This window comes from Mus caroli, unplaced genomic scaffold (assembly GCF_978045245.1).
Source record: "Mus caroli unplaced genomic scaffold, Mus_caroli_1 scaffold_10, whole genome shotgun sequence".
Taxonomy (NCBI): Eukaryota; Metazoa; Chordata; class Mammalia; order Rodentia; family Muridae; genus Mus; species Mus caroli.
In genome coordinates, this window is record NW_028227265.1 from 116,224,474 (window position 1) to 116,239,152 (window position 14,679).

A 14,679-nucleotide genomic window follows, 5' to 3' on the forward strand; every position below is an offset into this window, starting at 1 on the left:
TGGGGGATCAAGATTAGAGTGCTCACAAGGAGAACAGCAGATATTTGTATAACTACTAGGTCATTAGAAAATGAGCACTCTGGAATTCTAGTCAACAATAGCAGTGTCAACACAGTGTGCTGACACACTGTGTTTTATAGTTACCTAGCAGAGAACAGAGGGTGAAGGAGGCACGAGCTTGTCCTGCCATGGGTGGGACCATCCTGCAGCCTCCACTGCCCTCCTGAGTTTTAGTTCACATAGCCAGGGCCTGTGTGAGCTGAGGTAGTTGGGGTGTGGCACCCAGTGAGGTCCTCAGGTAGCCTTGTATGTCTTACATACGATTGACTATAGCTGTTTGTTTGGAAAATGATTTTAAGGGTTTATTTATTTTTTTATTTATATGAGTACACTGCAGCTGTTTTCAGACACACACCAGAAGAGGGTATTGGATCCCATTACAGATGTTTGTGAGCCATCATGTGGTTGCTGGGAGTTGAACTCAGGGCCTCTGGCAGAGCAGTCAGTGCTCTTAACCACTGAGCCATCTCTCCAGCACTGGAAAATAATTTTAAAGGTTCTGTTTAGTGCCTTTTTAGAAAAAAAAAGTATTGTGGGAAAATATGCATATTATAATTTCCCAAACTGAAACTGTCCCTGTTAAACACTAATGTGTCGTTCTCCATTTGTCTCAGACTTTAGATCCTGTGGGACACATGTAAGCTCTATCACATAGCTGTTTTTAAATCATATGTTCATTTTTGAGACATGGTTTCACTATGTAATCCTGGGGCTGGCCTAGAACTTGCTATGTAGACCAGGCTGGCCTCGGCTCAATCTGCCAGTCCCTACCTCCCAAGTGTAGGACTAAAGAGGTACAACCCCTGGACCTGGCTGGTTTTAGAGGTTTCATTTTATTGATTGATTATGTGCTTGTGTGTACATATAGAGGACCGAGAGTCAAGGAGAGCTTGTGGGGACTAAGGATAGCACTCAGGCCACCAAGATTGGTGGCAAGTACCTTTGTCTTTTTCTTAGAATGGCCTCCCAGACTGGCCTGGGCTGCCATATGTAACCATAAATGGCCTGTCACTACCTCCTGAGTACTGGGATTACAGGTGGATGCCACCATGCCTGGTATTTGTGGTGCTGGAGAGGAAACCGGGGCTTTCTACATGCAGTCACGCACTGCCACCTGAGCCAGGTCCCGGCTTCTGTTTTGAGTATCTGGATAAACCATCTTAGAGAACCACATGGTGGGCTTGCTGTGTCCACAGAACCACAGACAGGGCTTCAAGCCTCATCCATACTCGGCTCTGCCTAGGCCGTAGAAAGACAATGCCGGGGTCAAGGATGGATTCACCTTGTAGGGTGGACACCGTCTTGCCCTCCAGTCTGCAGTAGCATGCCACCGTGACCTTTCTGCATCACCGAATGTTTATAGTTCCAGGAGAGATGTTTTGGGTCTGGGAGGTTATGGAAGGTGAATGGCTACAAAGGGCAGGAAGGGGCGGGGTAGGGAAGGCTTGGCACAAAACCCGGTAGCGTGAGTTTACTTAATTCTTGCTATTGGTTTATCTCCAAAGGGAATCTTGGCCTATTCTCCTTCCTATGTTCTGGGCGGTTTCTGTTTCAGTTCTCTTGGAACTTTGGTGCATGCTGTAGCTCAGGCTAGCCCTGAACTCAGCAGTCATCCCACCTTAGCCTCGAGAGTGTTAACAGTTACAGGTGTGAGCCACCAAGCCTAGTGTTTGGTCGTTTGTTGAGATCGAGTTTCATTATGTAGCCCTGGCTGGCCTGTTATGTAGACCAGGTTGGCCTTGGACTCAGAAATCTGATTGCTTCTCTTTCTAGAGTACTGGGATTAAGGATCAGAGGGGTGTGCCCCATGCTAGGGAATGTGGAAGCTCTCTCCCATGCTAACAGGGTGTTTGGAAGTGTCCAGTGGAGAGACCAGAGCTCCATTCCGGATTCTGACAGAGCTCTGGGCTCCATCACCGCTCTCCTTCCTGGTGCAGCATGCTGTCTCCTGTGCTGCCCAGGCTCAGGTGTGTGACACACGGGAGGTGGTGGCTAGGCTTCTCTGGGGTGATTCAGGGGCAGCCAGGTGGTGCCATTCCAGAAACCCGACACAGAATCTGGCCACCTTGGGAGACGCAGAGAAACTTCATGGTGCTGGTGAATTTCTGTGTAGACTTGAACCGGACATTCCCTGACAACGTGATGTTTCGGAAGACGGCGGATCCTTGTCTCCAGAAGACCCTGTACAACGTGCTCCTGGCGTATGGGCTACACAACCCAGACGTGGGGTACTGCCAGGTGAGCCCTCAGAGCCTGTTTAAAACCTGTCATGTTTTAGGGGGGATATTTGGCACCCCACGTGTCCTCAGCAATGACCTTTTGTAGGTACAGGCTTTATTCCAGGCGCATGAGATCTGGGTAAGGATGCCTTCCTCACAGTAGGCTTAACTTGCAGTGTGTCCCTGCTGGAAAAGCAGACGGCACCTGTTGGATGCCTTTGGTGAGGGTGGGAATTGGGAAGAGTGGGAATGACGTTGAGTGGGCACAGAGTAGGAGGAGGTCGGGGCCTGAGGTGCGCTGTGGAGGCTTCCTGTGGGTGTGGGGGAGCATGACGGTACTGACCTCTCTCGTGTTTCTGGACGCCTGGTGTCATGGATCCCACCTGCAGGTTTTGGTCTTGTTTGGATTGCCAGTTGGGGAACAGTTTCCTGACTGTGTTTCAGGGTGTGCTGGAGCCTGTGAGCTTGCAAACTGCATGGCTTAACTTAGAATGATGCTGGAAATGTGAGACCCGGGTGTGGGTGGATCTACTGTCAGGTCCACCTCCTCTGCAGCTGTTAAGGATGGTGGACTATTGTCAGGGCCACCACCTCTGCAGCTGTTAAGGAGGGTGCTCCATATTTCCTGTTCAGGCCTCACCCCAGAATCTGACATTCGTGGGATTGTTGTTTTCTCCACGTTTGCCCTGCTTGTTGTCTGTGTCTGGGCTCTCCCTATTTGTAGGAGCACATGGCATCTCAGTGGAGGTCCCTATTCCGAAGGGAACTCATTTTAGCTAGTGACATCTGCACAGAACTGTCTCCAGATGAAGCCACACTGAGACAGGAGACTTCTGGCTTTGGGGACACAGTCCCGCCTGTAACATGGGGAAGTCAGAGAGTGTTTGCAAATAGCCTGGCACTCTCTTTAGATAAGGATGGACTTCACACAGGTGAAGCACCACAGTTTCCACGCTGCCATCTTTCCAGGAGCTGTCTCCCTCATGAGCTCATGACGCAGGAGCATTGAGTGGTCCCTGGCCTTTGTCCTGTCATGGCGCAGTGGTCTGTGCACTTTCCTTCTTCCCCTTCTCTTTTTTCAGTGCTGCACACAGAAGCCTGGGTCTTCCGCAGGATTGCGAAGTTCTCTGACAGTGAGCTTCATTCAGCTTTGTGGCCTGTGCGTGTGATCATGAGTGCGTGCATGCATGCTTCTGCACGCAGAGACCAGAGGCTGACATCAGGCACCTCACCCTAGAGATAATTCCCTGCCTCATTTTAAAGACATTGGCCTCTGAGCTCACTAAACCTGCTGCTTGCTAATTTAGGGGATTTAGGCCAGCAGGTCCTGGAGTAATCTGCCTGTCTCCCCCTCTCTAGTACTGAGATCAGCACCTGTTATGGTGCTGGCTTCTGCATATGGGCACTGAGGATCCAAAGGCAGTTGTGGGACAAATGCTTTGCTAGGGCCATGTCCCCAGCCCTTGAGCATCTAACCTGTGCACTGAGTCTCATTCTTGAGGACACTCTGGGTGGAGGAGAAGAGGGGTGGAGGCTCTGTGCCTGGCAGTGAGTATTGCCTCTCAGTACGTGTATCTTTGCGCAGACCACACGTGCGGTGCCAGTTTGGTGGTATTTGAGCCTATCCTGTTGTCTATGGAGAGCTGGGTTTCTTCCCTTCTTTCTAGAGGAATGCACACCAGTTTTAGAAAGGATAGATGAACAAAAGGCAGGAGACGGAGTTGTGAAAAGCTTTATCCTCCCAGAAGTGACATTCCAAGGTCCCCATCGTAAGCTCCAAGGGCCATGGCCTCTGCCTGGCTTTGTGCCAGCACTTGGCACCCTGGCGCTGTCTGCCCATTAGGGAGAGAATTCTCTCGGTGCCCCACTCCTCCAGGCAGAACCACAATCCCCCCTCTGATTCTTATTGTTTGTCCTTTTGGGGGATTGGGGATTGAACGTGCAGAGCTCGTGCCTCCCCTTGAGCTATCTCACAGTCCTCTTCTCACTTTTTTTAAATTTTGAGTCAGAGTCTCAGTAAGTTGCCCAGGCTGGCCTTGAACTTGTGGTCCTCCTACCTCAGCTTCTGAAAAAGCCGGGAGGGCTACAGGACTATGTCACTGGGCCCGGCTGATGTTACAGACATGGTCACTAACAGTTTCCCCTCTGCAAGGCCTCTGTGCTGGTCAGATGCCTCAGGCTGATCCCTTAGGGGTCAGGCAGCACTGACTGACAGTGCCATGGGCCAGCACTAGGAGGAGAGCGCCTTCGGTGTCATATTCTGAGTGGCAGCCGGCGTTTTCCAGGCTGAATGCCCTCGTCTTGGCTGGCTGAACAGTGCAGACAACTAGCTTTGGGTCTCCACTGTGCAAGGCAAAGGTAGGTCAAGAGCAGCCGTTCTCAAACTGTGAGCGTGGTCAAAGACCCTTTCACGGGGGTCACATATCAGATATCCTGTATATCATATATTTATGTTAGGATTTACAACAGTAGCAAGTTACAGTTATGAAGTAGCAACGAAATGGTTTTATGGTTTGGGGTCAGCACAACATGAGGAAGTGCATGAAAGGGTCGTAGCTTTAGGAGGGTTGAGAACTGCTGGTCTAGAGAGTCACGAGTTTCCCGGAAGGGCAAAAGAACAGAAAGAACTGCTGTGCGCTGTTTGTTTAGATCTCAGCGAAGTTTGTTTTCCATTCTGATTTCAGGGAATGAATTTCATAGCTGGGATTCTGATCCTTATCACTAAGAACGAAGAGGAGTCTTTTTGGCTCTTGGACGCTCTTGTTGGAAGGATACTACCTGGTAGGTTGAAAGTTCTCTTTGCTCACCCTGCCCCACCCCACCACACCCTGCCCCACCCCACCACACCCTGCCCTGCCTCTGATGTCTTTGAAAAGGTCTGGCTGACCAAGTCAGGATGGAGTGAAATGGTTGGGGTGTAACTCGGGGATAGAGCACTTTCTGGCTTTTATTAGGGAAGGTCTGGGGTTTAATATAACACTGGAAAGAGAAAAAGAGAAAAAAAAAGTGTAGTGAAAACTGTGGCTTTGTGGAAGCCGACATTAAGGAGAATTGGGTTTCTGTGCCCTCTGCTTAGGGTGTGGTCTTGCCTTTGGCCGTGTGTCCCCATGGTCCTATCCCCATGTGCGTGGCCTTTTTGTAGTCAACTTGATCACATATGAGCCACAGAGTCCAAGTGTATTCGTGGGCTTGTTAGAACTCAGCACGTTATTGTCAAGGGTTGCTGCTTTCTAAGTGGGAAGTCATTTTCAAACCTGCGTGTCTTCTGTATTCATTAATAGAGAATAGTCACAAGTGGTAGTAAAGCCAGTGTAGACCCTAGGCTACAGTGAGGGTCCCTGGGAAGTGCCAGTGCTATCCTGAGGGAGGTGACCTGGGGCAGAGGATTTCCTGTCTGACCAGTCCCATGCATGGCCCCTCAGAAGGGTTTTGAGAACATGTGTGGGGGTGTGGCCTCTAGCCTAGGCTGTTTTCCTGGTTCCTGCTAAACTTCAAACGTAGCCACACTTCAACCTAAGTTGTATGTTCATATTGATCAAGCCCATTTCCCAGATAAGGAGACCGTGGAGGTCTAGGGAATGGGTCAACTCAAGGCTGATGTCCTGCTGTCTTTTCTGAGTCTGGGTTCTGCACCTTGACAGGACCCTGAAGTATGTGAGGTGTACGCCTTGCTGAGGCCTGCGGTAGGGAGATGGTGGTGGACTGGGACCCACCAGAGAGAAGCAAGCTCACCTTGCTGCTGCTGTTAGTCTGTGAGGCACAGAGGCAGGGATGTGGGCTGGCTGGTTTTATGTCAGTGTGACACAAGCTAGAGTCATTTGGGGTAGAGGGGACCTCAACTGAGAAAAATACCCTGTGGGCAAACATGTGGTGTTTTCTTGATTGAGGGCACCATCGTGAGTGGTACCACCCCTGGGCTGGTGGTCCTGGGTTCTATAAGAAAGCAGGCTGAGCAAGCCATGAGGAGCAAGCCAGTAAGCAGCACCCCTCCATGGCCTCTGCATCAGCTCCTGCCTCCAGGTTCCTGCTCTGTTACCTGTTGAGTTCCTGTCCTGGATTCTTTCAGTGATGGACTGTGATGTAGAAGTAGATGGTTAATTAACCCTTTCCTCCTCCCTTTGCTTTTGGTCATTGTGTCTGGATGCCACAGCCCAGCTGGACATGTGGAAGCTAGCAGGAAGCAGGGCATGGAGATACACACCTTTAATCTCATCACTCAGGAGGCAGAGGCAAGCTCTGTTGAGTTCAAGTCCAACCCGGTCTACATTACAAGTTCTAGTCCATCCAAGGCTTAATACAGTTAGACCCTGCCTCCAAAACCAAAAAGCCCATGCTAGCAGTTTTGTTTAAGGATGCTGGGAGTGAGGAAGCTCCTTGTGTGGAGGCAGGTGTGTGTGGTATGTACAGGTGACAGGATTAATATCTGGATTGTGTAAAGAGGCCCTAAGGGTCTGAGGAACCGGGATGCAGCTTCGTGGGAGAATCCTGGGGGCCCTTGTAGTAAGGAGAGGTGTGCTCACAAGTCCTGTGTTGTCAGGCATTCCTCAGCCCCCCTGGGGCCCGCCATCAAGGTCTGATGAAAACTGTTGGATGTGCCATGGTCTCTTCAGGAAGGAGGAACGGAGATGTGAGAGGTTCACTGGCCACCTGACTAGTCAGACCTCTGACTGAGACTGCGTCTAGCCTCAACCCTCCCTCCTCTGCCTCCCTGGAGTGGTTCCTGTTATTCAGCAGCTGAGCTGAAGTTGACTGAGGACTTTTCTGTCTTGAGACAGTGTTTCACTATGTATTCCTGGCTGTCCAGGAACTTGCTACATAGACCAGGCTGGCTTTGAGGCTCACAGAGCTCCTCAGGCGTGTACCATCCCGCCTGGCTGTAGACTGAGCACTTGTCTCACTGCAGTGTCCCAGAATGTGGGGCTCTTTTTGTTTGTTTGTTTGTTTGTTTTTTGTTTTTGTTTTTGTTTTTGTTTTTGTTTTGTTTTGTTTTGGAGACAGGGTTTCTCTGTGTAGCCCTGGCTCTCCTGGAACTCACTCTGTAGACCAGGCTGGCCTCGAACTCAGAAATCCGCCTGCCTCTGCCTCCCGAGTGCTGGGATTAAAGGCGTGTGCCACCACGTCCGGCTGAATGTGGGGCTCTTAAGTCAGGTCCTGAGTCAGCCTTGACCCCATGATGCTGCTCCGTCCGTCTGTCTGTCCGTGCGTCCATCATGATGACTGCTCAGATAGGAGTTGCATGTCATCATGCGGAATAACTCTGACACCAGGCTGATGGCCTCTCTGGGGTGGAGAATTCCTGGGTCTACCTAGAGGGCCCACCCACCAGGCATAACCGTGCTGCCAAGGGGCTGCAGATCTCTGCAGGCCACAGGTCCTTGTGCAGGGGGCTGGTGGGGGGCTCTTTGGCCTGCTGGTCTCGGCTGAGTCTAAGCCCATGCTCACTTTCCCAGTGGCTTTCCAATGGCCACCCACCTTGGCTGTGGGGTGGTCATGTGCCACATAGGTTCGGTCCTGGGTCAGACGTGTCCTTTGGGAATTAGATCTTCTGCGTCGGCCTCTTCATCTGAAGCCAGGCAGCAGAAATCACCTGAGGCAGCTATCCCAGTCTCCCTCTTCCAGCCATGGCAGCCCTGAAGGGGATCCCAGTACTGTCCACACCTTCCTTCTGGAGGGAGGATTTGGGGTTTCATCTCCCCACCAGGAGCAAGGTTTTCGTTTTCCAGTTAGTTTTTAGTCCTTATTTGGCCTTTAACAGTCTCTCATTATAACTAATGGATGTAGGATTTAGGAAATATATATTTTATTTTTTTTATTTTTATTTTATTTTATTTATTTATTTTGGTTTTTCCGAGACAGGGTTTCTCTGTGTAGCCCTGGCTGTCCTGGAACTCACTCTGTAGACCAGGCTGGCCTCGAACTCAGAAATCCACCTGCCTCTGCCTCCCGAGTGCTGGGATTAAAGGCGTGCACCACCACGCCTGGCTCATATATTTTAAATATGAAAAGATTTTTCTTTTTAAATTTTCTTATGTGTATGGGCTTTTTGCCTGCATGCATATCTATGCACCACATGCACCCCTGGTGCCATCAGAGATCAGGAGAGAGTATGGGATCCCCTGAGACCAGAGTTAGACAGTTATAAGTCACCATGTGGGTGTTGGGAATCGAACCCGGTCCTCTGGAAGAGCAGTCAGTGCTCCCTGAGCTATCCCTCCAGCACTAATTTACTTTTTTGAGACAGACATGTAGCCTTGTCGTCCTGGAACTCTCAATGTAGACCAGGTTGGCTCAAAATCACAGAGGTCGTAGAAATCCACCTGTCTCTGCCTCGAAAGTGCTGGGATTAAAGGCATGCCTACAACACCTAACTTATTTATCAAGTAGCCCAGCCTGGCTTTGAACTTGCTTTTGAACACAGAATACATGGAATTGCAGTAGGTGGAAGGTGACCTTGAACCTCTGGCCCTTGGAGAGATCTACCTTCAAAGCCTGGGTGTGTAGTAGGGTAAGGTACTATTTTATTAGCTCCTATAGTGTGATAGCTCTGGGGTCCAAAGCTCAGCATTCTTCCTTGTCCCAGGAGTTGGTGTCTCCATACATAGCTTTCCCCAGACTATTTATCATCATCATCATCGCCACTGCCTCCACCACCCTCCTCCTCCTCCTTGTCGTCGTCCTCTTCCTCCTCTTCTCTTTTTTTAAGACAGTGTTTCTCTGTGTAGCCCTGGCTGTCCTAGAACTACAGCCTACACTAGGCTGGCCTCACAGAACCCCAACTGCCTCTGCCTCTGCCTCTTGAATACTGGGATTAAAGGCATGTGTCTCCTCCTCCACCACCACCCAGTTTTTTGTTTTCATTTAGGCTGCTTGCAGGGAGGGCAGCTGAGCTGGCCTCCACGGTGGGGGTGGGTTTACAGCAAAAGGTGAAGGCTCACTTGTTCCAAGCAGAGCCTATCTCTGCCAGCAAATATGGACTCTTGCATACTGGCGCTAATGATAAGTGCTTTTGACAGGTTCTTTATCTATGATCAGAAGCCAATAGACAGAGTCTCAGAATGCATGCCACGCAGTGCATACAACCTCATTGTGGAGAGCGGGAAGAGTGATAAGTATCAAACTTAGAACTTGGAAGCATCTGCCTTGTCCTGGGCCAGGCAGGGTTGCTGTGCTCGAGCCTGGTGTGCGGCTCTGACCAAAGGAATAGATATCCTGGGGCTCCGGCCATGCATGGCTCTGACCCAATCTATGCACACTGGCCTAGTGTCCAAGGGTGGTTCTGCAGTGGTGTGGCTTCCACAGGAGATGGGAAGGAACGTGGAGGTGTGGTGGGTTAATGCAGTCTTTCCCCTGGAGATCGGCTCAGCTCCTTGGAGTTCAGAGCATGGGTTTAATATCTCTATTTTTGGAAGCTGGTCTAAGCTTCCAAGCAAGGCCAAGGTCACGAAATGCTCCTCTGCAAATCTCTGCTGTCCCTGCTCAGCTCCTGTCCCTCTTCTCAGCTGATGATAGAGCTGGGGACACGGCCCCTGGCTGTCTCTGCACACACCTCTCCCAGATAAACAAGATGTGCAGAGTTAGGAAGGAGAGCGAGGCATGTAATCCTAGTGTGTAATCCCTGTGTTCAGGAGGTTAGCGCAAGAGAGTCGTAGCGTGTAGGTCAACCTGGGATCTCAGAGAGCTGCCAGGACCCAGAAACACCTGAATAAGCAAACAACGAAAACAAGAACAGCAAACTGTGAAAGGCTCCCAAGAGGCAGACTCAAAGCAAGTGTGCAAGAGGATAGCGTTTCCGTTTTTCCCTCTTTTCTTTTCTTTCTTTCCTTTCTTCCTTGTTTGTTTGTTTGTTTTTGAGATAGGTGCCTTGCAACCCCATAGTGGTAGAATGATCCCGTTTCACCCAGATGTCCAATGAGTATAGCCTGCTCCTCCTGCAGCAGGTGCCTGTTTTGCATTCCCTTCTTGGTGTATAATTAGTGTACCATGGTTTTCTGTTTTATCATGGACTGGGTGATTTTTTTTTTGTAGTGTAAATCAAGCACTAACATAACAACACACCGCACTAACAACTTAAAAAATTAAGTAGTCAGGCCAGTAAAATGGCCCGGTGGGTGGAGCCTCGTCTCCTTGTCACCAATTCATTACCAGGACCCACCCACTTTGTTGAGCAGAGTCCATCAAGTTGCCCTCCGCTGTCCGCATGCACGGCTCCACGGCCCACATGCTCCTCCTTGCCCACCGAATAAAAAGTTGTAATTTAAAGAAAAAAAAAAACTGAGTAGGAAACTCAGAAGTGCTTTGGTAAGATGCGTGTCACGTGTCTTCGGATGAAGTGGTGTTGGAAGCACGTGTGTGGATTTGATTTTTATTACAAGATAAGACTTATCACCCTGACACTTCCTTTCCTACTCCTGTTCTCTGCCCACCCCATCATGTAGCTAGTCTCAGGCTCACTATGCAGCCGAGAGCTACATCTTCCAAGTGTTGGATTTGGGGTGTGTGCCATCATACCTAGTTTTGTATGGCACTGGATCAGATCCAGGCCTTCTTGCATGCTGTCCAGCTGAGCTGAATCCCAGCCCTGAGGCCCAGGCTGAAACTTTGCCCCATTAACCCATAACTCCCATTCCTCACCGCTCAGTGGTGGCCGGAATCCGATGCCCTGAGGACTTACTGAGGAAGCAGAATCATGAGTCTGTGCGTGTATATGTGTACAGGCGATGAAACCCAGGAGCCTTGTACATGCTATGCAAATGCCCTGCCACTGAGCCCCTCCCTTAGCCCTCATTTGGAATTTTCATTTGGAAACAGGGGCTTACGAAGTTATCTGTGGCTCAAGCAGGCATCGAACTTGACATCATCCTGCCTTAGCCTCCCAGGTAGCTGGGAAATCAGGCCTCGGCCCCCAGGACCTGCTGATTTGAGTCTCTCAGTTCCCCTTTTCCCCCCTGTGAGGCAGATTACTATAGCCCAGCAATGCTGGGGCTGAAGACTGACCAAGAGGTCCTAGCAGAGCTGGTGAGGATGAAGCTACCAGCAGTGGCAGCCCTGATGGATGGCCATGGTGTGTTGTGGACCCTGCTGGTGTCTCGCTGGTTCATCTGCCTGTTTGTGGACATCCTACCTGTGGAGGTGAGCACCTTCATCAGCCCCAGGAGCTGGGTGGGCTGCTGTGAAGTGATGGGGGAATTTCTGTGTCTCTGCAGACGGTGCTACGGATCTGGGACTGTCTGTTCAATGAGGGCTCCAAAATCATATTCCGGGTTGCTCTGACCTTAATTAAGCAACACCAGGAATTTATATTGGAAGCCAGCAGTATTCCAGACATCTGTGACAAGTTTAAGCAGATCACCAAAGGGGACTTTGTAACAGAGTGTCACGCATTCATGCAGGTAAGTTCTGGGCTGTTTGACCTGTGTGGGGGCTGGAGTTCTGTCCCACCCAGCGATTATGCCAAGTGTCCCTGTGCCTCTGGTGAGTCCCTCCCCCCACGAAGGGCAACCCCACTCCCTGAGCTGAGGCTGCAGTTCAGTGGCTAGTTCCCTACTTCCCTGGGAGCTGCTGGCCAGCCGAGATGGCTGCAAAAGTCCCTCTGAGTGAGGGACTCTGTCCCGAGCCACCACTACTCACCTGGAAAGACTGTTCTGGTTCACACTGATTGGGAATGCTCTGTTTTCCCTGGAGTCTGGGACAGGGAGAGGCATGTCAGCGAGGCCGCCATGTCCTCAGCTAGCTCAAAGCCTGGTCACACAAGCTCTGTTGATCACAGGCGGCCATGACCTCCCTCCTGCCTGGATATGACATAATCATCTGAGGCACCTATGGGAATCAATCGTGAGGCTAGGGATGGCTGCTGCATCCTGACCTGGTGCGGGCTGTGTGGACTGGTTCTGAAAGCTGCTGAATGTGAGGTAGGATTAGGCTGGCTAAGGCTGGAGGACCGAGAGGCCCTCAGAGCATCTGGCAGGATCTGGTGCAAAGCAGGACCTGAGGGTTCAACAGCTTTTTGTTTTAGTCAGGGATCTTGCTGTGTAGGCTGGCCTGGATCTTCCTATACAGACCACAGTGGACTCAAACTGAGATCAGACTGCTTCTGCCTGCTGAATACTGAGGTTAGAATGGCACTATCACATCCAGCACTTCTAAAAAGCTTTTGAAATAATAAAATCAGATGATGTGGCAGAGGTCCCGTGTGAGGTCTACTCCACCAAGCTGTAGCTTGAAGCCCCTTGTTGGCAAGAAGCATTATTGGAGGCTGGGCATGGTGGCTAATGCCTTTAATCCCACCACTCAGGAGGACCTCCATGAGTTCAAGGCCAGCCTTCTCAGATAGCCAGGACTAGAGACTCTGTCTCAAAAGGAAAACTGTCACTGGGCACATACAAGGTGGTACCTATCACACCTGGGTTGGCTCTGACTTGTGTAGGCCAGATGAAGTGCAGGCAGTTCGGAGTGGGTGAAGGGATAGGAACCTGTGGTAGGGCCCAGTAGGAACCCTGGGAAATGACCTCACAGCTGTGTCCCACTCATCCTACTGTATGCTCTAGTCAAGCCAGGGAATTCTGGGTTATGGACAGGACTCTTCTGTAAGCTTCTTGGAGTTGCTTCATGGGATAACAAAACTGGACAAGGACCCCAGGCATCCCAGAACCAGAAGTTTGCAGGCTGTAGATCATGTCCTCTCATAGACATTTGAATCTGGATTGAAGCTGCCTGAGGGATGATACTATAGGGAGAGCCTAAGGGTCCTTCCTCTGCATCTACAGGCAGGCCTGTCTGCCACTGTACCTGGCTAGGGACTGACTGCTATGGAACTGGGGCTCATGTGTTCTGTTGTCTCTGTGTCCTGAGTGATTTAAAACCTGGTGTCCCACAGCTCTTAGCACCTTTGCAGTGCAGAGAAGGGTGCCTTGCCAGCCTACCCTGAGCTTGGCTTTTAGCATCAGCAAAGCCTCCAGGCACTTGCATGGTGTGTCTTGGAGAATGTGGTTACACTGCCTTCTCAGGAGTTGAAGAGCCCATGTTCTGCTCTCACAGGCCTGCCATAAACGAGCTTAGAGTCATCTGTGCTGTGCATCCACAGTCAGATGCCAAGTCAGAAAAACTCAGGCTATCAGGAATGCCCTGTCACCTGCTTCATCAGTTGAGTCCAGTGTGACAGTCTTGGTTGGCTTGATCTTTGTACCCCAAGATTGTGATAGTCAAGTGTTCTTGCTTGGAACCAAGCATTTGTAGAAACCAAAACCTAAGTGTTTTCAGCACGCAGCCACCTCTAGTGTAGACACTACTGCCATTTATCTGGAAGACTGAGTCCTCACTAAGCACACATCCCCGCCAAAGCCTCAGTACCAAGCCTCAGGTTAATTTGCCTGCCAGGCGCCAACTTTTTCCCCCCCCTGCTTTTTGAGACAGGGTTTCTCTGTGTAGTCCTTGCTGTCCTAGAACTCAATCCTGTGGATCACAATGGCCTCAAACTCAAGAGATCTGCCTGCCTCTGCCTGAGTGAGTGTTGGGATGAGAGGCTGGTAACAATGAGCCTTTTAAGGGACAGCTAAAGTGAAGTGTGTTATGAGTGAATGTTTGGGGGAAAAAAAATTTTTTTTTTTCCAGAAAATCTTTTCAGAACCAGGAAGCCTGTCCATGACAACCATCACCAGGCTCCGGAAGAGCTGCCGAGCCACGCTGCAGGCACAGAGCTGAGTGCACAGGCGCCCACCGCTGCAGTTCTCTTCAGAGCACACACTTCACCAATTCCTACCACAATGTTCCTGCTGTAAATACTTGAAATCACGACACTCAATGTGAACTTTTCAAAGAATGATTTAAACTTAAGTGTTCTCCATTTTTTCCTACCTTTGGAGTCATAAACTGAATTCACTGGCCCAGCTTCATGATCTTAGTCGGGTCCCTGGACCCGTAAGTGGGAGCAGAGAACACTCATTCAAATGGTCATTTTGAGACACACACACACTCGTGCATTCAAAAAAATCTTGACACTAGGAATATGAGGTATTTGTTGAAGAGAGCAACAAGTTTCCTAGTGTTTGAAGTGTCTGCCATGTGTGACCTTGGCTTCTCAGGGGAGTAAGATCCCCAGGACATTCTCCTAGCCTGTGCCTATGCAGACCTGTGCCCTATGGGGGTTAAGCGGCACACAGCCTATTTCTGAGCATGGTCACTTGTGATGATACCTGGCTTTCTCAGAATGGCCCTTACAAGTAGGGCCCTCCCTGTCCTCTGGCTGCTCACCCCTAATGTCCTTACATACCCAGCACAGCCTAGAAGGCCATCACTGATATCCCCTGGTGAAGGCTATTCATGAAGCTGGAGGGCAAGCCTCATTCACTGGCAGTAAGCCCTGAGCCCCTTACCTTGCAGCTTCCTTTCTGTTTTTTCAAAGCTG

At 50.4% G+C, this 14,679-nt stretch overlaps 1 protein-coding gene across 3 annotated transcripts in view; it reads left to right on the top strand.

Annotated features, from left to right (window-relative positions):
* The window catches only part of Grtp1 (growth hormone regulated TBC protein 1), a 23,196-nt gene extending 9,088 nt beyond the window's left edge, over window positions 1–14,108 (top strand). For 2 of the 3 annotated variants that reach the window (XM_085844177.1, XM_021169380.2), the window contains exons 4-8: window positions 2,174–2,298; window positions 4,964–5,060; window positions 11,236–11,408; window positions 11,483–11,668; window positions 13,887–14,108. In XM_085844177.1, coding sequence (XP_085700303.1) covers window positions 2,174–2,298; window positions 4,964–5,060; window positions 11,236–11,408; window positions 11,483–11,668; window positions 13,887–13,976 — 671 coding nt within the window. In that variant the 3' untranslated portion in view covers window positions 13,977–14,108. The other variant, XM_021169381.3, reaches the window with a different exon arrangement.
* The last annotated feature ends 571 nt before the right edge of the window (window positions 14,109–14,679 follow it).